Source organism: Talpa europaea (genome assembly GCF_964194135.1).
Source record: "Talpa europaea genome assembly, chromosome: 5".
In the NCBI taxonomy this organism is placed as follows: Eukaryota; Metazoa; Chordata; class Mammalia; order Eulipotyphla; family Talpidae; genus Talpa; species Talpa europaea.
Window position 1 is genome coordinate 19,987,975 of NC_140071.1, and position 25,067 is coordinate 20,013,041.

General features: G+C 41.1%; 1 protein-coding gene across 1 annotated transcript in view; it reads right to left on the bottom strand.

Annotated features, from left to right (window-relative positions):
- C9 (complement C9) overlaps positions 1-12,815 on the bottom strand; it is a gene marked incomplete at its 3' end in the record, with an annotated part of 38,956 nt that extends 26,141 nt beyond the window's left edge. The window contains exons 1-4 of the mRNA XM_084233905.1: positions 12,750-12,815; positions 12,216-12,366; positions 11,853-12,000; positions 3,586-3,724 (exon numbers count right to left, since the gene is read on the bottom strand). Of these exons, the coding sequence (XP_084090031.1) occupies positions 3,586-3,724; positions 11,853-12,000; positions 12,216-12,366; positions 12,750-12,800 (489 nt within the window). The 5' untranslated portion in view covers positions 12,801-12,815. The remainder of the gene's footprint in view (positions 1-3,585; positions 3,725-11,852; positions 12,001-12,215; positions 12,367-12,749) is intronic.
- Positions 12,816-25,067: the final 12,252 nt, after the last annotated feature.

Sequence of the window (25,067 nt, forward strand, 5' to 3'; positions counted from 1 at the left end):
GGAGGGTCCCACATGGCACGCAGACCTCTCCTGCTGCCTGCTGCTCCCCTCAGCAGTGTGCTTCGGTCCTTCTGCCTGCTCTGCTCCCTGCTCTGGCTCTGGTGAATTCTCTCACCCTCCTGCGCTTCTGACTGTACCCAGTACTTGTATAAATAAATAAATAAATCTTAAAAAAAAAAAGAGAGAGCTAAAGTTCCAAAACAAAACCACAACGTCCCAACTCTAAGATGGACATGGAAATTTTGGCAAAGCTATTTTAGTGAGGTAGCAGTGTTTCAGGATTATGTGAATTGTGTTCCCATCAATTTTATATTGAAGCCCTAAGCCCAAGTACCTGAGAATGTGACTTTGGAGACAGAGTCTTTAAAGAAGTAATGAAATAAAGTGAGGTCATTAGAGTTGGATGTCATCCAATATGACTGTTGATTATATAAGAGCAGAGTAAGACTAAAAGGGAAGAGGTTGTGGAGATGCAGGGAGAAGACTGTCATCTACAAATGAAGAAAAAGGGCCTTTGAGAAAAACAACCTTGCCCATATCTTGATCTCATACTTCTAGACTATAGAATTGTGAGAACTTAAATTTCTGTTGTTTAAGTCACCTGGTCTGTGGTACTTTCTAAAGGGAGCTTTAGCAAACTGATATAGTTGGGGAATTAATAGGAAGTGCAAAAATTGAGACTAGTAGATAAGAGAGTATATAAGACAGGGGTTTCTTTTTATGTTTGTGACTTTATTTTTTAAATAAGAGTCTTGAAGATATTTATATATTGAAGTTAGGGTAGAAGATGAGACACAAGTTGACTTAAGGTCTAGGAGAGTGAAGTACTTGGAGCAAGCTCCAGAGATGGATATTGTTAATAGGCCATAAGGTGTTATAATACACATTCTTTGCTTTCAGGCACAGTCATAATATACAATACTATAGTAATATACATGAAAGTAAGTAAAATATTCCATGGGGTACTAGATAGGAGTACTAGACAGTACAGAAAAACCTTTTCTAAAAAGATAAAAGGGAAATTTCCACTCAAATAAGTACATGTTCTTGTTTGTATGGTACTAACAAGGTAGGCTATTTATTTTCCAAAAATATAATAGATTAGAATAAGAGGATCACTACTATCAGCAATAGTAGTGTTGTGCCCAGCGTCGACCAGTGCAGCCCCCAAGGACACACAGACAACCGCTGTAAGAGCACAAAGGAGTTTATTACGGGCTCGAGACCGGGCCCTCGACACGCACCGATGTAACGGTGGAGGTCGGGAGCCCTGAACAAAGGAGACAGGGATTTTATATAGGGATACAAGTAGACTTCTAAAAATTAAATCATGTTGGCAGTCATTCATTAGTTACATAGGTGTATCATTCATTGATTACACAGGTGTATTTCTTAATAATGGTGGGTACACAGTTATTTTATGGCTAGTTTGACCCCATCAGTGGCCTGCATTGCTCAGTTCTATTTTATGGCCAATTAGACCCATTACTGGGCTCCACTGTGGCTGGCCATCAGAGATAAGACCAAAGTGGGGTGGGGGTCATAAACCCTCTTTGGAATGCAGGCTAATTAGTCTTGAGTAAGCAAAACTTGAAATACCAAGATGGCGGTTATACACAAGATGGAGGAATAGTGGCTAAGTCTCACAAGTAGCACCAAGAGGGTGATTTGGGGATTATGTAAACCCTCAGTCGATTTAGTCAACCCTCTGCTCCACGACACCAAGTAACTATTCAATTCCGTAATCATCTTTTCTATAAGCTTTATGCCAAAATTCATTTGGAGGCTTAATCTGATCTGAACTGTAAAATATTACTTATAGTCTTCATTTCTACCATTTTGCATAAACATCAGTTAGTTTTGCTGTAGAAATATCATTGTGTTTGATTATGAAATGCTGGCCCTCACTCCACTGAGAAGTAAAAAATATGCAGGGGGGGGCCTCCCTGGTGGCGCAGTGGTTGAGCGCTGGGTTGCGAAGCTGCCCATAGCCTCTGCAGCACCGGTTTGGTCCCCGGCTGCTCCCCGGCCACCAGAGGAGGGTCCCACATGGTGCGCAGACCTCTCCTGCCGCCCGCTGCTCCCCTCAGCAGTGTGCTTTGGTCCTTCTGCCTGTTCTGCTCCCCGCTCTGGCTCTGGTGAATTCTCTCACCCTCCCACATTTCTGACTGTACCCAGTGCTTGTATAAATAAATAAATAAATCTTTAAAAAAAAATATGCAGGGTTAGCACCGCATTGCCTTTGTAAAATGCAAAACATCTGAATTCAGAAACATATCTTTCTCCAGGGTTATAGATAAGGGGACACATTGGGCTTCCTGTTCAATTATAGCTTCAAGGTCAGTCCTTGGGCAAATTTCCAGCCTCACCATTTTGTGTCACACCAGTTACTACTTCTGTAGAGAAGCTAACACACTGGTTATAGTGAACACAGACCTGAGAAACGAAAACTAAGTAAAACAATACAATCACATTTCTTTCATCACCAATGACAAAGGTTTCCTTGTTTTGGTATGTTCTAATTAAATTAGAACATGTGTAATACTTTTTAGAAAGGTTATCATCTTCCCCTTAAAAAAGGGTGTTTAAAGAAGATAAATCTGGCAGAATGGATAAAGATCACTAATCCAAAATGTTCTCTGAAATTTATGGAAAAGTGATTCTATTCTGGATATATCAGTACAAAAGATATGACAATGTGGTCACATTGAAAAAATGCCAAACAGTGCAGACATTAAAATATTCCATATTCATGGAAGCGCATGATCACTGAAATAGGTAGGAACTGATTTACAATATTGTTAGATGCAAAAGCACTGTTACCTTTGTTTATTTAAAAGAACACATAATAGTTTCTCAAACTGGTGGAAGCGACAGCAATAACAAAGAATGTTGTGATAACTGAACAAAGTAGACATTATAAGTGGAAAATGGAACCATTTAATGAAACATTATTTTATCACCTGGTTTATAAATTCTAATTATTATTCTTTATTATACCTTTCTTGGGCCAAGGAAGACAGCAGCTAAGGTGATCACTGTTAATACTTTGAATGGGGCCTGAGTAGGTGGGTGGCTTTAAAGATTTTAGGTGGCAATTTGGGTTGGCATTGTATAGAATAAAAATCACTAAGAAATAATTTTATAACTGCTAGTGGGACTTGAGGTAAGTGTAAAAATCCACTCACATTAGGTAAGCAGGCTCTACAAGGGAAATAACTGGAGGACAACAATGTAAAAATGTATTTTCATCAATAGATTAGCAAAATATGAGCTAAAGTAGCATGGAAGTCATGTACTCATTACTTAAATCACAACTTCAAAGTTTAGTTGTATCAGAACCATAGTTTTTTCTTTACAGTGTTCTTTTAGTTACAGAGTTTAGATATTTGCTTCACATTATGAGGGCTGATGTAGGCTACGATTTATTTTCTAAAGAAATTCATGCTGCACCTCTTCTCTAAATGAATCTTATATTCACATCAAATTCTTATTTTACTGAATTTTTGACATCATTAAACTCATCAAAACAGCTTTTCATCTAAAAGCATTCTGAATAACGTGTTTTCTCCTGTGGAGACTTACTTCATAGACTAGAGAAGCCACGTTCCAGGGTCTGCGGTAGTAGGTCAAGGTATTTCCATCCCGAATTCGTTCACATAGTCCATTGAAGTACTCATTATCAAAAGGTGTATTTAGGGGCTCCATCCCTAAAATGTTGATGCTGAGAATAAACAGAATATCATTAGGTGTGAAGATACCAGGAGCTAATAAAGCAAGATAGTTCTCTGTGGCTAAGGAAAGAGACCTTGGGGTCATGTCCCTGTCACGCAGCGTGTGTGGGATATACTTAGGAACAGAAGCACAAGCCTGTACACCTGGGCTCAGTGCCTCTGAAAGAAAGCTTTCTAAACTCCTGTAACTGTGGCACTGTGGAGAACACAATGAAGGAAATGCATTGAGTAGGGAGAAGGGACCCTCTGGTTCCTAGAGTCTTAACTCTTGTGCTTTAACTCTTAGCTTATCTCCCTCAGTGAATGGAGAGCTAGTGCTGTCATATCAACTATTTAAGTGATTTCAGAGCAGAGCATCTGGGGTGGGGGGCAGTGGTAATACACCATGTGCGTGGAATTTTTTAATCTATGAACAACACTGGGGTTCTTTCCCTCCCCATTTTCTTTAAACTGCAGGTGTTTTTTTTCCCCAACTGTCTCATTGCTTGTCGAGAACCTTATTCCCTTTAGAGTTATGTTATTCCTCTTATACTTTCCAAGAGGAACACAAAAACTCAGCATCCTACAAGGTGTTTTCAAAAGTTCTACATGCTCCTAGCAAAATATTTTTATTTGGCAAGCCTTAACTCAGACATAGGAATCTTGCTTAGCTTAAAAAAAAGTTAAGGTTGTTTTGTAGGCATGAAAACAATATATGAACAGGAAGCAGTTTGTTCTTTGTGGAGTAGATCTTTGTTAATTGGAAGGAGAGTCATCATTGTCTAGACTGTCTCTGGAATAAATGGCTCCAGGCCAAGGAGGTCAAAATGGAGGTTTGACTCTTACATGCAAACTTTAAGTTGATAGACTAACATAAATTCTTCCATTGCTCTAGATGACATCTCTAATCCCAATGAGCTGGATTATAAATATAGATATTGGTTTCAAGAACAATTTGTCAAAGGGTGTGGATGGTTTACCGTAAAACCTTTGTTAATACAAGAAAAATGGCAAGAGTGTCCTGTTGCCAAGGGGTTGGTTAAAAACAAAGTCTTTATATAAACAGAACATTTTTAATAGGTTTTAAATCTATAAAGAAAATAAATATTATAGCTCAACTTTAGTGGCAGTCAAGTTGAGAAACCGATCTGTGGATAGCTCCCTCAAGGCCAACTGTCCAGCTGAAAGGAACCACCTCTCACTTCTTGCCCTACCAAGAATACCTTCCTAAAAGCATCCTAAAGTAAGGTCAAAGTCAGACCTAATAGCTTGAATAAGAGAAGAAAAGAGGGCCTCCCCGGTGGTGCAGGTGGTTGAGCGCAGCGCTATGAAGCTGTCCGCAGTCTTGCAGTGTGGGTTCGATCACAGCTGGCCATGGAGATACCCACATGGTGCAGCAGACCTCTTTTGTCTCGCCTGCTGCTCCCCTCAGCAGTGTGTTTCGGTCGCTCTGCCTGTTCTGTTCCCCACTCTGTCTCTGGTGAATCCTCTTACCCTCCCTCACATCTGGCCTGTGCCCTGGTTCTTATATGCATAAATAAATAAATCTTTAAAAAAAAAAAAAGAGAGAGAGCAGAAAAGAAACATTATATATCTGGCTTGCTTTCTTAAATAATTTATTCTTCCTGATAGATCAAAATTTTGCCTTCAACTCTTCACCCACCTCTGCATTTACACACTTACCATGGCCTCATTGTGGGCTTATCCCTCACCTTATATGTGGCCACGTGACTGATTTTGTCCAAGGCCACATGGGTGAGAGTGACAGCAGGTCAGCTCAGAGCCTAAGCATGGTGATATCTCCTTGGCTTCCTTATGTTTCCTTGTGACTTGCTTTTGCCTTAATAAGGGGTTCTGCTGGGTGGCCACTGCCCCTTCACAACTACTCCAGTTGCTCCCTGACCCCACTGAGAAGGGGAGCCATGCCATGAGAAACAGAATCACACCAGCAACTGCAGCTGGAAGCAGAGCTGCCAGTCAAGTGCAATCTAGTTTAGGTCACTCCAACCAACCTACAGACATATGAGCAAAAAACATACATTTTTTTTTTTTAATCACTAAGGTTTTAATCGGTGACACACAACACTGGCAATAAATTATCTGTGTTTTCATCTTAAACAAGGACTCAAATACATCTGTAGTCCATGGTGAATGCTTTCCTTCTTATACCTTAATTAACAAAGACCCTGTACCTTTTTAATTTCAGTAAACAATGACATGAATCTTTGTTCATAACAATGATGAATGAAGCAACTACTGTATCTATGTGTAGTACAGTGCTGTGTTTACAATAAACAGTTGTAATATTAAGATAATAGAGTTAGTTAATACAGTCTTTGACCCCATAAAAATTATTTACATTCAAGCTAGGCAGGGAAGACACAATCACCAATTTAAAAGACTAGTCTGAGGAAGGAATTAGGTATGCAAATGAGTAGTACAGGCAAGTGTGTAAGGTTTCCAAGAGGAGGAGATCACTATGGCAGGGTCATAAAAAGAGTTTTGTTTTCTTTAAAGATTTATTTATTTATTCATACAAGAACTAGGGTACAGGCCAGAGGTGGGGGGAGTAAGAGGATTCACCAGAGACAGAGTGGGGAACAGAACAGGTAGACTGACTGGAATACACTGCTGAGGGGAGCAGCAGGTGAGACAGGAGAGGTCTGCTGCACCAGGTGTGTAGCTCCCCAGCCGGCAGGGGTCAAGGGTGATCGAACTAGTGCTGCAGAGGCTGAAGACAGTCTCACAGTGCGGTGCTCAAGCCCCTGTGCCACCAGGGAGGCCCAAAAGAGTTTTAGAAGTATGATTTGATTTGGGTTTTGAAGGATGGGACTCAAAGGACATGAGCTGGCTGTAGAAATGTGTGTGGCATGTTTGCATGACTTAGTCTTCAGATTTTCTACTTGTATACACTATAAAAATTTTTGGACAAATTATGCCTCCCTGAACAGTGTTAGTTTGACATTTAAAAATTTTCAATGTAAGCTAAATAGTTAGAAAGGATATAATTTCCCTAATTGCTATATTATATTATTACTTTATAATTCACCTTTAAAAGCTAAATGCAATAGCATATAAATTCTGTACTGCTAGTGGGTATCAAGTCACTATAATATTCATATTTCTATAATAACTGGACATTTTATGTATATTTTTATTATTTTTTAAAATATTATTTAAATAACATTTTTAAAGTTCAGGGCAAAATAAGAATCTATATTTTTATTGCACTTTACCCAAAGACTTTTAACCTAATCTAATGCTATTTTATGCTTGTAAGTTCTGACTCATCACTTTTTCATGTTTTTTTTGTAATAAAAGATATTAATTAAAATTTTAAATAGGGCCTCCCCGGTGGCTCAGCGGGTTGAGTGCAGCGCTGTGAAGCTGTCTGCAGTCTCTGCAGAACTTGTTCGATTCCTGGCTGGCCAGGGAGAAACCCACATGGTGGGACAGACCTCTCCTGTCTCACCCGCTGCTCCCCTCAGCAGTGTATTTCGTCAATCTGCCTGTTCTGTTCCCCATTCTGTCTCTGGTGAATCCTCTCACCCTCCCACGCATCTGGCCTGTACCCTGGTTCTTGTATAAAAATAAATAAATCTTAAAAAAATTAATTTTAAAATCTTAAATATTCTTTGACTCTAGGAACTCTAATTAAAATGTTCTGAATGGAGTTATCATTACTAGCATATATAATAAGCATATTATAATTTTAATAGTTACTAAGCATATATAAGATTTTATTGTAAATCTATCTCATAATGAAATGAATGGGATTTCTTTTTGAATTATCTCCTGCACCCATGAATTAATATTACTGATTGTTAGAAAGAGACAGAGCTGAGCATCAGTTTCATTCCTATCTTTTATTTTCAAAGATATAAATACTAAGAAAATTTACTCACATAAATAAGTAGATGAGAATAGAAGAAATGCTGTGTCACTCAATTCTGTGTTATCCCCAGTTTTAGGCCAGAAAAAGATCATATACTAGTCTTTCATCAAAAATTATTTTTTGCAATCTGACAATTGATTAAGGCATCTTCCAGTGTTTTGACAAAAAGAACTAGAGACTCCCTGGTGGCCTAGGGGTTAAGTCTCTTGGTTATCACCACCAACTGTGGCCTGAGTTTGATTCTTAACCAGGGAGCTAACCCACACATGGCACGGCAGACCTCTCCTGTCTTGCCCATGGCCCCCTGAGCAGTGTATTTCAGTAAATCTGCCTGTTCTGCTCCCCCCTCTCCCTCCACCCACCACCCCCACAGCCCTGCATTTCTGGTCTACACTCCAGTTCTATGCGAAAAAAAAAAAAAAAAAAAAAGAACTGGAGACCACTTATCTTACAAGGTATTAGAGTCCAATTGAGTATTGATATTCACAGTTGTTTCCTGGCTTTTCCACTCTCTAATGTGAGGTGGATGAGGGACACATTGTTTTGATAAGTGAGAGATGATTCTAAAGGGCAGGTAAGAAAGAATGAACTTGACAACTTCAAGGCTTTATCAGTTTTGTGAAAAAAATATGCACATATGGCATCGAGGGTTAGCAATTAGATCAGTTAAGTAATCAACAGATGAGGAAACTGTTACCTTAAAACTTATCCCTCTCTCCTTTGGAAAGTCTTTTGACACCCCATTGTATGCATGCCTCAATTTGAAGGTTACCATTTTATAGAATAACAAATGGACCAGTTGGCTGGGTCCATCCAAAAAGTTACAATGCAGCTGATGCTCAGTCTAAAGCAGGCTAAGAAAGAAATATTTCAAAATCTTGACTTGGTTCCACCACTACAGAGACAGCTAGTCTAGTCTAGAATGAGCCAATTTTGTTCTGCCAAGAAACATGAAAATTTCACATGGATGGAATGTCATCGCCTGGGAAATAAAAAACATGTGTCCCTTGGCAGTGTGTAGGGATGCCTGCTTCCACACCTGCATCTAGAACATGGGCAGCTCCAATTTTCCAGGTGAACTCAAGAGAAAGTTGCCTCTATAGAAGTTGTGTTATGCTTAGATCACACAAAAAAGTAATTCCCTGCATATTGTCCCTCATTTACAGCTGGCTTGGATTTATTTTTTTTCCAATGAATGCAAAATGGATTAGGGATTTCCTTCAATACATCTGGAGAATCTCAGATGTCTACAGAATAACAGGCTGACACATCTGTGATACAACCAAATAATCCTGGCATAAGAATTTAAATGAGATAGTACTTGAAATGAAGTACTTGTGATTTTCATGTATAATAGAGTCTGTATGTGATAGCTGAGGTTTTCCAGATTGGATAATGTAGAAGCAGTTTATAAACACATCACTCTGATTGGGAAGTTTACTCCTACTACCACTTTCAATGTAGTTCATTGTCCCCATAGAGCAAAGAAGATGTATATATGTATATATATGCCACAAATAAATATGTGACATTAATTGTACTGAGGAATATGATACATGTAATAAAGCATGTTACTTTAAAAACTTAAATGTTAATTACTATTTCATACCACTATACTCTTAATTCAAATAATCGAATAATGTATAACTACTTAAGGAATTTTATTTTCTAAGGTTAGCTTTGCCTTGAAGTTAAGGTATTGATTTATGGGCTCTACAGTAATAAGGGGGAAGTGATAGGGGTGTTGATGAGAATGTGGGTAGGAGAAAGTGAGGTGGCACAGTGGAAAAAGTAAGTTTTATATATGTCAAAGAAACCGGTGTTTTTGTTCGACTTGAAACTAATGAATAAATGAACTTATTTCACTCAGTTCTTACCTGCACAATGAATATAATATCTCCCCTAGTAATCTCACATGATTGTTATAAAAATTTATACAGAAGGAATCTGCAGAAAAGTTCTAAGTATGCAAATGGAAGCAATCAGAAAACAATTGGCTTAATGAAGACTAATTTAGGAATAGGTTGTTGCTTATGAGAATGGAGAATTTAATAAAAAACACTGACGGACTGATTCTATCAAAGCTTACTTCATTTTCCACGTCTTCATCTGACCTCTCCTCAGAGCTGGGACCCCACCCTCTTACTTAGTCCAGAGGACTCAGCCTGCAACTCTCCCCAATATCAACCCCAACCACCACATAGCATGAGGTATTTAAGGAGTTCTAGCCAGCTCTCTGGGATGCCTCATTATGAAACTCCTGGCAGATGCTATATAATAATTTTTTTTTCCCCTGAACAAAGGAAAGCAGCAGATTATGAATGATTGTTTTTCAGCTAAGCAGCCCAAGATTTCTGTAAGACAAGCTATATATTTGCATTGAGAGGACACATATAATTCCCAGCTTTAAGTTTTTTTTTTTTTTTTTTTTTAGATTACAGAAAACTCTTTCTTGGAATCCAAATAAAGCAGAGTAAAGTAGTAAAGGGCTTTTACCATAGACTCATCATCGCTCTCTGAGGAAAGCAGCACGAATCAGAACTCACGCAGTGACCTGGTTACAAGGTTTTGGACAATTCCCAAACCATTTACTGCCAATTGCTGATTGCCTGCTGAGTTTGGGGTCTAAGACCATCCATTTGACTCAAGGGCCCTACCTTTGGCTAAAGGCCAACAGCACTGTGGTAATATTTGAATGCAACTTGGACAAGATTTTATAAAGTGAATAAAGGATATGTGAAATGCTTTATTTATTGCCTGACTCTTGGTATGCTGGAATTTTTTTCTATTGCGATTTAAAGAAGTAGAAGTCTCATGCTCAGAAAGAAGGGACATCTCTCTATTTTTAGCTAACTCTGATACTGAGATCTTTTCTCGGGAACTGCCCCAAACCTTAGTGTAGGGTTTCTCAACCTCAGTATGACTGACATTTTGGGCCCAGCTGTCCTGTGACGTGTAAACTGTTTAGCATCATTTAGGGCCTTTGCCAGTTGGATCTCAGCAGCGACAATCCACTTTCCTAAGCCTCTCTCCCACTCCCAAGTCTCACAGAAGTGACCACCAAAACCAGATCTAGACAATCTCTCTGGTTGAGAACCACTGCTTTAGTCCCTCTATCTGCCTTGCTCTAGCCATAACCCTCATCTTTTTTCTGCTCCCCAGCCCCATTCCTAAGACTACAGTTCTAAATCTGAATTTCTTCCAAAGACCTAGTTTCAATCTCACCTGATGTCAACTGACAGTATTTTAGAAAATACTTATTTTTATTAATCAATTAATTCACCTGTATATATCTACCCCCCCATATTTATCAGGCACCTATTATGAACTAGGCTATGGGATTATAAAAATAAAGAGATACTTTACACAGAGACAGTGAAATAGAGCTACATGCCATCTCTGTTAATATATCACTGGGTGGCGAAACAGTGGCTTTTTTCTTGGGGACAGTTTGACAATGAGTTCACCCAAAGTACCTTTACTGAAAACAGGTCAGAACAACTAGTGGAAACTATGGTGTGAACATCCTGAAATGTTCTCTGACTATATAGAACAACAGAACTGAATCTCTCACCATGTCATTCCCAACTCCCAAATACAGATCTCTCTGCAAATGGCCTTTACACAGTATAACCCTGAGTTCTGCACGGCCCAACACTTCTCATCTTACTTTGTCTGACTAGGGCCCCTATGTTTTGTATGGGAAATGTCAGCACCAGAACCAGGGGTTCAACACCATCACCATCTGGCTTCAGAATTGTTTTCTCTATCCTATTCCTCTTGGGTCAACTCCAGAATACTGGAACCTAGAACCTCCCAAGAATTTATAACCAGGTACATATCCAGAAGTTCTAATTTTAAGAGAGACTTTCCGGCAACTCTCAGACACACTACTGGCAATTGAGTTTCAAATGTTAACAAATCATTTCAACATTGTTGTAGTCTACCAAAGCCTCATAAATGAGGTGTTTCATCTCCTACTGGATCCAGAAGTAATTATCTAACATCCTGATAGTCTAGTTCATTCTATAGGTTCCTACTGAGGCCAGGAAGTTTTCCAGTTTTCAAGCTGATAATTATTCAGCACTTAACCTTCTTTCAAGCTCAAATGTAATTCACACAGAATACAACCTCATGGCTAGTCTTTGTACCAACGTAAACCTTTTGGCCATTTTAGCATGACAGGAAAGGTGGAGAAACTTCATACCCATCTTCATCTAGAGAGAGTCAAAAGGAATACAGACCCAAAGCCTGCTGTCCGTGCCAGCTCAGATTCTTCTGCAGCTCTATCACGACAGGGAGGGCGGGGATCATTTTGACAATCATCCTCATCTGAGAAGTCTCCACAGTCATTATCACCATTACATAAAAGTCTCCTCTTTATGCATCTGCCTGCAATCAGAGCCAACAAAAAAATGTTTAATGTCAAAATTTTCTCTTTTTCTTTCTGAAGTTATCAAGTGTACTTTAATGTTAGAGGAGTCGGAGCAGACATTCATTCGACTTTTTGTGCAAGTAGATTAATGTCCCTTTCTAACTGTCTTGAATCAGCTTTCTTGCTTCTTACTCACGAGTGCACACAGAAACAATGGGAGTGCAAAGATTACCTGTTTCACATTTAAAGTCATTTCCACAGTCATCCTCATCCTCAGCATCTTCACAGACATCAGTGGGCACGCACGACCGTCTGTCCCCCACAGCATCCATGCATCTTTGCCCATTAAATTGTCCAAAGACCTCAACGCTCCTGGAACGAAACTGAACAAAACCAGCTGGAAACACTAGAATTTTCAGTGCCAAAAAGTAATGATGACCTAAAACTGCATCCACACCATTGTAGCCCTCCAAACCCAGGTGAGTCAAAGGATGGAAACTGTAAAAGCAGTGAACAATGGCACCTCCAGAAACTCCTCACGTTCTAGGGTTTGCAGTCTGGTGCACAGAATAGCACCCCCTGCCTCTCATTTAGTATGCCATGCAGCCGTCAGTTTTCCCAGCAGCTTTGCACCATCCATTTAGGCAATTATCTGTCATTCTTGATTTGGAGTTCAACTGTGGGGCTTCCTGCCTGATAGTCATTTTCCTAGAGATGCTGGCAATACAGTTTCCACTCGGGGATATCATTGACAATGAATGCTTACCATTTGTTTGAGGCAAGGATCACATTTTGACCATTCGCTCCAGGGGCTCATCCTGCAGTCTATGGGCAATGGAGGAGTACCACTCTTTCCTTGGGTCTCTGTGGAGTAACTAACATCAAGGAACATGTCAACGTATAATGACCATTATGTGTGTCTATGTATGTTTATAAGACATTTTCACAAACCAGTTTAACTTACTGTTTTTCCTCCTTCCAATCATGTATTTATCTTTACCATATCTCTTAACACTTTAATCACAACCTTTTGGACTTTTCAACTCATCCTTTGGTTTAATTCTTATACTGCATTGTAATTTAATTTTCAACCTAACAACAATAATAATGGTGATGAGGAAAACTTGTCAATTTTCCTGCTTGGTGTTTTACATTGATTATTCTTATGCTTCTCAGTAGTTGATGAAATCATTAAAGTTATAAACCTTGCTTCACACTGTGATCTCCCCTCACTGCCCGAGGAACAAAGTCTTGCATTGTTCTCTTGCAAATTTAATTAAGCCAGTCAATCAAGCCTTCTAACAGCAGGCATCCCATCAATCAAGTTTTCCCACCATTGGATTCCATACGTCCTCAGGTCAAAGTCTTACCACTTCACACTCCACTTCAGGACATAGCCCTCATTTTTTCTGAGAGTTGATATGATCAGTTTTGGCACCAATAGCTTTCCCTCCCATCCCAGACCCAAAGTTCTGCAGTAATTTTCTGGCTTTGCACTTTTCCTTCTCTCTGGGTACACCATCTGGACCTCTTCCAGTTGCAACATGAACTTGGATTATAACGTCATTCAGTGACAGAAAAGAACTAAAAAACATAAGTCACCAAATAAGAATCCTATAAACTTCCCATCACACTTCCATGAACTGACACCTATTCTTCTTATAGTGTAGCCTCTTACTCTGGAGAGTTGGCTCAGAAAGGTCTATGACTTCCCAAAAGCTTTAAATCCTAGTTCTTCTTTGAGATACTGATCGCTTGAATGTCTCCTCTATATTAAACTCTGCATCTTACCAGCTCCTTTCCATTTGTGAAATAATAGGTTCAAGTTGTTGACATTTAAGCATAAACAAGCATATGAATGAACAAGTAAAACACTCTACACCCCTTCCAGTCAATTCCCCATGTTCTTTCTGTCCTTCAAAATCACACTTCTTGAGTGATTCCTGGAGTCAAGCATGGAGACCAAATTTCTAGAGTCCTGAAGACAAGACCCCAAAATATGGACTCACTTTCCACCCCACCTTCATTGGTTCAACAGCTGCCAAGAACAAAGGTCATACTCCCCAATACCTGGCAAACAAATGCTGTATTGCATCATGAATTGAGTGTTTCTCTAAGGTACACACAAGTGTATTTGGGGAGAAACTTTGAGAACAAGTTCATGAGCAACTGTCTTCTTATGAGACTAGAGAGACTTTTTGTATCTCTAAAAAGCAGCAGCAGTACCCCAAAAGCAGTGACAGGAGACATGTGAAAGAGCCAAAAAGAAGAAAAACTAAAACCCCCTGGGAATTCCTCAGGAAAATGGACTGGAAGAACCATCTGCCTCTGCCAAACTCAAGAAAGAGAAAACCTTTTCCAAGAAAGAGCAATTAGTAGCGATGCTGAAGAGACAGTTGGCTGTGGAGGTCTCCCCAAGAAGAATTTTTCCCTAACGAGAAACCATCAGTAACCAGGAAGACACAAGAAATAGGGTTGTTTCCAAGAAAAAGAGGAAATTCTCTTTCAATGTGGAGCTATTCAGAAGTGGATCAGAAGAGGCTGGGGGCAGCAAGAAAAGCATGTAGAAGAAAAAGTAAAAGCCCCAAAGCTATCACAGGAAGACTGAAATGGACATTTCCCTCCTGGGGTATACCCCATGGTGGCATTTCCCGATCTACCTTCTGTACCCCAATACACACACACAGACACATGCACATGCATACACACACATCTTAGAGGAATGGTAGTATGCTTCTGCTTTTTCCCATCCCAGAATAAACCTCGTCTCTTCAGTCTTACATGCCCCTTAGCCACTCTCTGAATTCTCTCATCTTCTTAGCCAAGTTTGCTCTCTGGAAAAGCAGTTTGCACCCTGGTCTCTTGTCCTTCCATTCCCTGCCCAATCCCCCTATGCCAATGGCACTGCTTTGCCACAGTCAGTGATGACCGCTGTGTGGCTCACTTGATTCCTTTCAGGCCTTTCTGAGTGACCTCATAGTGGTCAATGCAGTTGACCACGCTGCTCACTTGGACTGCTGGACACTACACTTCTTTCATTTCTTCTTTCTCCTCTGTCAGTTTTCCTGCCCTTCTGTGCCTTCACCTCCTCTGTTAGTCTCTGAAATCCTGTATTTCCTTAAGATCCTGTCCTTGGAGTTCCCTCTCCCCTCTACACCTACTCTAGGCTTTTGGGCTTCAGGAGAATGACTGGGATATATTTTCAGTCCATTCATTTCTTCTAAATGTTCAACCATTAGATATAACTCCTGATCAGACAATTATTCTTGGATGTTTCACTGTCCGTTGAACTCTGTGTATCACAAAAATTTTATATTTTTCCTTTTTTTCTCAATGCTGTTCCTCTTGTAAATGATACCTCTATTTATGTAGTCACCCTAGCCAGAGACCTAGATGATACTTGTCTTTTCCTGAATCCCCCATATTTTATCAGCCACCAAAACCTGTTGTTTACAGTTTTCTAAATGACTTTCAAATCCACCCATCCGTCATCTTTTCCAGACATTTCCGTGGTCTATACTATCCTTGTATTTTTCCTAAATAACAGTCATTTCTTTCTAATCCAGTTTTAAACAAATCATCCAAAGACATTTTTTGAAAGTGCAAATTTGATCATACCATTCCCTAAAGAAAGTTTGTTCAGTAAATGGTGCTGGGAAAACTGGGTCCCTACATGCAAAAGAATGAAGCTTGACCACTACCTCACACCATACACAAAAATCAACTCAAAATGGATTAAAGAACTAGACATAAGACCTGAAACCATAAAATACACAGAAGGAAATATAGGCGAAACACTACGTGATATTCACATCAAAGACATCTTTACAGATACATCACCCAAAGCAGTGATAGTGAAGGCAAAGATCAATAGCTGGGACTACATCAAATTAAAGAGCTTCTGCACAGCAAAAGAGACAATAACAAAAACAAAGAGAAACCCCACCAACTGGGAGAACATTTTTGCACACAACACTAATGATAAAGGACTGATCACAAAAATCTGCAAAGAGCTGATGAGACTCAACAACAACAAAGAAAATAATCCAGTCAAAAAAATGGGCAGAAGAGCTAAAAAGAAACTTCTCTGAAGAGGAAATGCAAATGGCCAACAGGCATATGAAAAAATGTTCAACATCACTTGTAATCAGGGAAATGCAAATCAAAACTACCATGAGATACCATCTTACACCAGTGAGAATGGCACATATTAAAAAAACTAGCAACAACAAATGTTGGCGAGGTTGTGGAGAAAAAGGAACTCTCCTGCACTGCTGGTGGGAGTGCAAACTGGTCCAACCACTATGGAGAGCTGTGTGGAGATTTCTGGACCTACTAAACATAGAGCTTCCATATGATCCAGCAATTCCACTCCTAGGTATTTACCCAAAGGACACAGAAACATCAATTCCAAAGAGCACCTGCACCCCTATGTTTATAGCAGCACTGTTTACAATAGCTAAGCTTTGGAAACAGCCCAAATGCCCAAAAATAGATGACTGGATCAAGAAGATGTGGTACATATACACCATGGAATATTACTCAGCATTCAAAAAACATAAACACATGCAATTTGCAGCAACATGGATGGCGCTGGAAGGGATCATGCTCAGTGAAATAAGCCAGAAAGAAAAAGAAAAATACCGGATGGTCTCACTCATACCAGGAATCTAGAAAACTTAAATAAATAAAGGACCAGGAAAATGAATAACTATAAGAAAGTGAAAATCAAAATCAACAAAAAACTATGAACCAGAGACACTTTTTGGGGGGTGGGGGGTGGGAGGGGAGGGATTGGGGTCAAAATGGGGGGGTTGCAATTGTATGGAGAATATAAAAATAAAATCTATTATTTAAAAAAAATAAAAATAAAAATACTAAAAAAAAAAGAGAAAAAAAAAAAACTTTTCAGTAACTTCCCATTGCCCTTAAGATGAAGCCCAATTCTTCTAACATGGTATGGTAGGTCGAATAACGGCCACTCCCCCCTGCTCCACCCCACCAAAATGGACATATCTATTGCCCCAAATCTGTGATGATGTTAGTTTACATTGTAAAAGGGACTGCAGATATGACTAAGAGAAGATTATTTTGCTTTAACTGGTGGGCCCATTCCAATCACATGAACTCTTAAAAAACAGAAGAGTGGTTCAGAGATATGTAAAACTTGAAGAGGCAGGAGAAATTGAAACCATTAAAACATTAATAATGAGTCCGCCCACTGTTGTTGGCTCTGTAGAAGGAAGGAAGCTGTGAGCCAAGGAATGCAGGCGGCTTCTAGAAGCTGGAAGAAAAAAGGAAATGGATGCTCCCCTAGAGCCTCCAGAGAGGAGCAGAGCCTTGCTGGCGCCTCAATTTCCCCAGTGAGACCCACTTCAGACTTCTGACCTATAGAAATGTAAGATAATAAATTTGTCTCGCTTCTAGTCACTAATTATGGTAATTTGTTACAGCTGTCATAGGAAACTAAGACACAAGGTCTAGAGAGCTTTGCTTGGCCTGTTTCCTTCTTAAATCTTCAATTTCACTTTACTCCACTTAAGCTTCAGCCACATTTACTTGTAATTTCTTAGATAGTGATTTCTCCCTATCTGTTAGGTCTTTAAATCCTATTCACCATATTGATATCCTCTTGTACATATTTCCCCCCCCCCAGAACACTTTTTAATTGCCCCATGTAATTTACTTTTCTATGTAGATATTCTTAGAGCATCTTGTTCGTCCCAATGTGATAATGACTTTGGCAATATTTTATTTTAATCAATTTGTTCACACATTTATTCATCATCAAATATTTATTAATAATTTCTGGTTTGCTAAAGCATGGGGGATATAATAATGTGCAAAACAGCAAAATAAAATACAGCAGCCAGTGATGAAAGGACTAATAAGGACTGTTTATCTGTACACACATGAATGACCTTGATCCTGTTCCAATGATATAAGCAGTCCTGTAGATGGTTCTTTCATATTCTTTGCATGAGTAAGAGAGCCCCCACATTAACTATGGGCACATTTATTCTCCTCCTTAACTTCTTATAACTTAACTCCTTTTCTTTTCCTTTTTTTTTTTTTTTATAGGTTTGGTTCACACTTTGGACTTGCACAGAGCACCCGATCTCTGTTTTCCTAGACCATTATTTAAACTCATCCCCTGAAGAACCCAGCCTGGGCCCATAGGAATGTCTCCACATGCCCCTCCCTAGACCTGGGAGCTATCAAGCTTGAAGCTATCAAGCTATCAAGCTCAGTGTATTTATTAATGTTCCAGGGCAACCATAACAATGTACCATGAGCTGGATGGCTTAAGAAATTGAAATTGTGCCTCCCTGGTGGTGCGAGGTGTTAAACACTGCACTATGAAGCAATCCGCAGCCTCTGCAGCACGGGTTCGATCCCCGGCCAGCCAGGGAGAAACCCACATGGCGAGGCAGACCTCTCATGTCTCGCCCACTGTTACCCTCAGCAGTGTATTTCAGTCAGTCTGCCTGTTCTGTTCCCCACTCTCTCTCTCTGGTGAGGCCTCTCACCCCCCATGCCTCTGGCCTGTACCCCAGTTCTTGTATGTATAAATAAATCTTTTTTAAAAAAAGAAATTGAAATTTATTTTCTCACTGTCTTGAAGGCTGAAAATTAGAGCTTAAGGTGTCAGTGGGATTGTTTCTCCTGGGGCCTCTCACCTTGGCATGTCGAGGACAGTCTTCATACGGTCTTTCCTCTGTGCATGTTTGTGTTCAAATTTACACTTAGTAGAAGAATGCTTAATTTTAACTTGATTAAACTCTTTAAAGATCTTATCTCTAAACAAAGTTACACTCTGAGATACTGGATATTAGGATTTCAACATACAAATTGGGGGAGAGGGTATAATTTAGCCTATAACATTCAGTAAATGTTTGTTGATCAAGCAATTCCCTACAATTGACTACTAGTTTTACTAGACAATTTTCAAAGCCTGTTTTCCCATTAAAACTTTATTCCACCACTGAGAGATAAATTTTGTAGGTATTACTAGTTCTTTCTTATATATAGGAAAGTAAAAACAGACAATACTACTTACCCAAAGTTAGACAGTTAGTGGATTTAGAATTTGCACCTCTCCACTCCTAGTTCATTGCAATTTTGCCCTGTTTGCCACACTGTTATTCCCCCACCTCCACTCAAATCCTCTTTGAAGTAATCTAAAAGGCCATAGCTTATTCAGTGATTGGTTGTAATAGTCTCATGATTTTTAGCCATTTTGAGATACAATACTTTAACAAAGGTGACTTTATTTTTTTTTGATTAGCAGCTCCAGGTAAAACATCTCCATTGGACAATGTGATTCTTCCCTAGATTTATTTTAGGTACCTAAACGGTGTCAAATTGGGCAAAAGCAAACTGAAAATTTTGCTAAATCCTGTTTTGCCTTTGTTGCACTAGGTATCTTGATTCTTGAAGGTGAAAAAAAGGCAGGACCCATGGGAATATATAAGAGGAAAGAACAGATTATGCAATAGGAATGTTTTATTGAAATGAACATGCTACATAAATATTAAGAAAGGAGGTAGCTCCTTTTGAGAGTACCTCTACCCCAGCCCTTTTGACTAACTGGGCAGTTTTTTGCAGCTAAGAACTTGTGTGTGCAACACTCACCTCTGCCTTTCACCTGCTGAGCTATTAGGCTGAGTGGAAAAGTATTTGCAAAGCATGTCTAGATTCTCAGAGAAAATATGTTTATCAAGTAAAGCCTGTCTCCAAGTGTTTCAATCTCAGCTTGAAAGTCACAGCCTACATCAAAGTGCAGTACATCAGCATGGCAGGAGGTCTAACTGCTGTGTCACTGATGTGTGCTCAGCCTCATCATTCTGCCATGGAGAGAAGTTTCTAGCTTTAGAAGAAGAAACCTCATGAGCTGCTCACACTGCAGGACACATGTGGTGGACTGAGGCAGGAAAACAACTGCCAAAGAAAGGAATCTTTTTTGTCAATAAATAAGACAACATGGCTCCTTTGAGTGGAGAAATATAAGCTAATTACAACAGCATTCTTAACCCATGCATCTGCCAACTTGCTTAGTTTATACAATTCATCAAGATAAAAAGATAACAGCAATGTCTCACACTCTAATTTTTTTTTTAGGACCTTTTCTGATTGTTCCAATCTTAGTGAAGAGCTTCTCTCATGAGCTCCCAATGAACCAACATTCAACAACCTTTATGGAGGCGAACCCTGTGTCAAGAGTAATTCTAGAGCTAAGGCCATGAGACAACAGCCATATCATAGAACCTCATGCTAGGGATGAGATACACTAAACAAGCACACCAGACAATATAGCTTGCAGGATCAACTAATATGCACAAGTGGTAAAGAAAAATAAAGCAGGATGACACAATACAGAGGGGCATAAGGTTAGGTATAGGGAGGGCGGAGGATTTTTATACAGGATGGTGATCGTGACAGAAGCCTTTCCAAGGTGGTGTGGTGCTTTCAACATGTGTTCAATGTAAGTTCTGCTGGTTTAGCTAAAGACACTTGCTCTGTGAACCTTTGACCATGTGTGTGAAGATGAGTCCACCACATGGGGAGGAGGGGGAGGGAGAGAGGGAGGGGGTCAGGGAGAGGACCCGGGGGAAGGAGAGGGAGGGGTGCTCCTAAGGAGAATGAACTGTTGCAGTCCTCCAGTTGTTTAGGTCTTCCCAGCCCAAGGGCCAGACACATCAGGAAGTCACCCGATGACCCCAGTCTGACTACATCTGTGGGGGGGGATCCATAACAAGCACTCAGCTGAGCCCTGCCAACCTCTGGTTTCATGAGTCAAAGAAATGATTCATATTGTTTTAAACCACCGGAAGTGGTTTGGGGTAGATTCTTACCAAGTAAAAAATGATCAGGCCAGGAGGTGATATTAAGCCCCTGAATGAATTCTGAGAGACACTGTGTGACTCTGAAAAAGGAGTATTGTAAATGAAGGAAAAATAAGTGGATTTTGGTTGCTGAAGCCAACCAATTAATGGTACTAGGAAATGAAGGCAATTGCCATCTTACAGATGAGGGGCCAGGTGCAGGGAGCTTGAGTGACTTGCTCAGATTACGTGGTTGGTTAGTAAGTAATGGCACCGTCACCCGAGTTTGGCATGTTCCAGAGGAAAGTGCCAGTATGCTTAAATGTTACTACTCTGCTATTAAAAATGATGAAAACTGGGCCTCCCCTGGTGGCGCAGCGGTTGAGCACTGGTCTGCGATCTGCAGTCAGATCTGCAGCCTCTGCAGCGCCAGTTCGATCACCGGCCGCCCGCGAGGGTTCCACATGGCGCGACAGACCTCTCCTGCCGCGCCCTTCAGTCTGCCTGTTCTGTTCCCCCCTCTGGCTCTGGTGAATTCTCTCACCCTCACGCACTTCTGACTGTACCCGGTGCTTGATGAATAAATGAATAAAATCTTAAAAAAAAAAAATGATGAAAACTTGTCTTTTTTAGACAAATGATGAAAACTTGTCTTTTTTAGAACCTGAGGTGATTATGCTAAGTGAAGTAGGTCAGAAAGTGAAGGACAAATAAGGGATGGTTTTGTGCATATGTGGATACAAAGAAAAAACCAAATAAATATAAACAAACAAACAACAAAAATAACTCCTAGGCTCAGAAAAATATGGTGGTTACTAGCAGGAAAAGAGGAGGGGGTTGGGGGGAATAGGGTACACGGGAGCAACTTGATAGCGTGAATGGCACTGGAGCTTAAGTGGGAGGGTGCAGTTGCATTTACACATATAGAGGTGTCAAGTTGCACTCTAGAAACTTGTAGAATGCTGTAAACTAATGGCAAATCAATAAAAATGGTATTTAAACACAAATGTAAGAAGTCAAACGCAATGCTTACCCACAAACACATATGTCATCCTTAAAAAAATTGGTATTTTAAAAAATCATTTGGAAACTTCAGATCTTTGGCTAAACTATGTGTCTCCCTTGATGTCAGATCTGAACACTCTGTTTTGACCTCAACTCTGTAACAAAGGACGGAGCGCAGTTTGTCCAGAGCAGGGCAACCTAAAACACTGGCCAGGGCGTGCCGGGAGGGACAAGCGAAGCCCAATCCTACTTGGCAGGCAGCTGCTTGGAGCTGGCCAGGAAGTGAGGGAATTTTCTGTTCTCTCTGATGCAGGTGAGTGTGGCCAGGGCCTAGGGGGAACTAGCTTGAAAGCAGTGAAGACCTCCTCAAAGCCTCTCATTTTTGATCAGCAGGGTCACAATCCAGGAATGTGGGGTCGTTTAAATTATTTTTTAACTCAAGATAGGGTCAGGGCAAGTGCAAGAGGACTAAGCTACTTTTGTTTCCCCAAATTCCCTTTGTACCAATGCCCAGTGAAATATTTTCTGAAGGGGAACAAGGCTTCTTAAATGATCAGAAGAGGGTATAATGGGAAGAAGGAAACTGGTGGAGAACTTGACCCAGGGCCTGGGCTAGTCTGTCTGGAACATCTATAAACCTGCCTCCTGCCCCATACAGACTTGTGAGCAAAGTGGGGCCTGGAGGAAAGGCAGCCTCCACTCCAGGTAAAGGTGGACATCAGAGACCAAGACAGATTTTGGTTAAACCAATGACCCAAGGGAAAGTGGAAGCAGGTCAAGGGTGTCTGAAAGAGGGACAGATTTTTGGCAGATACATCTTCCCAGCCAAAGGGTCAAAGCCTGAATATTTCACACCAGCACAGATAGGCTCATGCTATGGGTGACCACACAGGCCTGTGTGTTCTCCAGCAATTCCAGATGGTGGCGTTGTCCAGTAAGTGTATGTGGTCTGCTTGGTTTATTTTCTGGTTGGGCTTGCCATAGGCTTGTGTTTCCAGCAAAAGGAGAGAAAGCAAATCTTGGAAAAGGAGGGAAGGTTGTCTTTGCTGGACGTGGCGATACCTGAATGGACAAAATGGGCACCTCTGAACACAACTGGGAATACCAAGGAGAAGGAAAATGATCAATCTTTGCTGGTAGGGGGGCAAAAAATAGATGTATCAAAAAGTTAAGAGTGCTGGACATTAGAGTGAGGGAAAGGTAAATATCCTTAATTTTCAACCTCTTAGATGGTAAGTATGGTAATCCAGGTTTATCAAGTTCTGGTGAAAACCACCTTGATTTCATAATTCCAACACTTATGAAAACTATCTCAGCCTTAACATTTGAATGACTTCAAAAGAAATCCCTGGAAAGAACAAGTTTCTTCAGAAGACTCAAAGACACACCTTATGTGTCTTTTGCCATTTTTTGGACTCTTTTTCAAAGCTTTAATTCTGGGGCCATGTAGTGTTGGGAGGGCACGGAGCAGGATCTCTATGACCCAAGCAGAAGGGTGGAGAGAGTCCTAGAGCCCTCAGTGGCTTTTCAGGCTTTTATTGGGACTTACCAGGTACACAGCAGGCTGGGAGGTTGGGGGAGGGGTGGGGGTGGCGGTGGTGTGGCAGGCTGGCAGGCCTCCCAGCCCCCAGCAAGTCTTGGCTCTACCTGGGCTCTCCAGCGTTCTCTGGTGGCCTTGTTCCTTGCTGCTCTCAGTTCTGCTTCTGCTCTCTGCTCTTCCTGGCATCCCCATGACACCACCTTTATACGCCCACTCCTAGCCCAGGTGAATCCCATCTACATATGCCCACACCCTACTCCAGGTGCCCGCCATCAGGCATGCATTCGGGACCACAGATCCCTCATCAGTCCTAATGGCAGGAGGGCAGAAAAGCCTGCTATCATTTACCTACCCTACAGGCTATTACTGCCATGTGGGTTACCATTGTCTCGCTGTCATTCCCTGTTTTGCTGCTAACAGCAGAACTTAGCATATCAAACAGCACCTTGATGTTCCAGAGACAAACATAAAAGTAACTCACCTGGGTTCCGCCAACAGAAAGCTTACTTTTAAAGCGAATATCATGAAGGCAAAGCTCCCGCCAGCGTACATGTTGCTCTGAGCAGGCAGCTGCAGGTGCGTGGCTGCAGGTTGGGGAAGCAGTTATTTTCAAAGGGCCCGAGGACCAGGACACGGTTATTTGCTTTTGAGCAGACTTTTTGTGAATTTGGTCTTCATGGCCTTCCAATCAAAGGAGAGTTATTTCGTAATTCCTGTTCCACTCTTTGCCCATGTTGACAAGGACGGGCGGACAAGGAGTCTGCGGGCGCTGAACTCGAATAGACTCGCAGCAGCGTTGTGTTCACACACACACACACACGCGCGCACACACACACGCACACGCGCTTTTCCTCCCGCCCCTCGACACCCACAGAATGCTGCTCATTTTGGGAGACTGGAAGGAAGAATAAGGGAGATGTAATTTTGGAGGCCGAGGTCCATGCGTGATTCTCATACTGTCATAAAGGCACCGTGGGTAGAGGGGCTGCACTGATGGGGAAAAGAGGCGCAGAGACACGGTCCCACCACAGAGTGAGCTGGCGTTTGGGGGGGTGGGTGTCCACGTGGGCTAGATAGAGAGCAAAATGCATTTACAAACCTGCTTGCCTTTGTAGACATAGTGGATCATTTTAAGGAATCTGGGTAAACTTCTGTAAAGTCCAAGAATGGACACAGTGCAGGTTTTCTGATCCCATGCAGACCGGGTAAAGGAGTCAGAGTCCTTAGTGGGTTTTTGCAGGTGTTTCATTGGGGTTCACCAGGCATATGGCAGGCAGGAGTGCTGGAGGGTCAGGAAGCTGGCAAGCCTCCCAGCCCCCAGCAGGTCTTCACTCTGGCCTCTCCAGCCTTCTCTCAGCTTCTGCTGCTGCTGCTGGCGTCCCCATGACGCCGCCCTTAAAAGCCCAGTCTCAGCCCAGGTGAATCCCATCTACCTATGCCCACAACCTACTCCAGGTGCCCGCCATCAGGCATGCATTCAGGACCGCAAGGATCCATCATCTATCCTGATGGCGGGAGGGCAAGATGCCTGCAGGGAGATATGGTTTCCTCAGCTCACAAACATACCTGTTAGCAAGTTAGATTCTGAGATGAAACAATTTTCTCCAACCTATCATAAAGGACTCACCCTTCTCCCCTCCTTATCCCCACTCACATATTTGCGTTTCCCAGGCCTTACAGAAAGGGTCAAGGTGTTTGGAAGTCTCAGAGTATG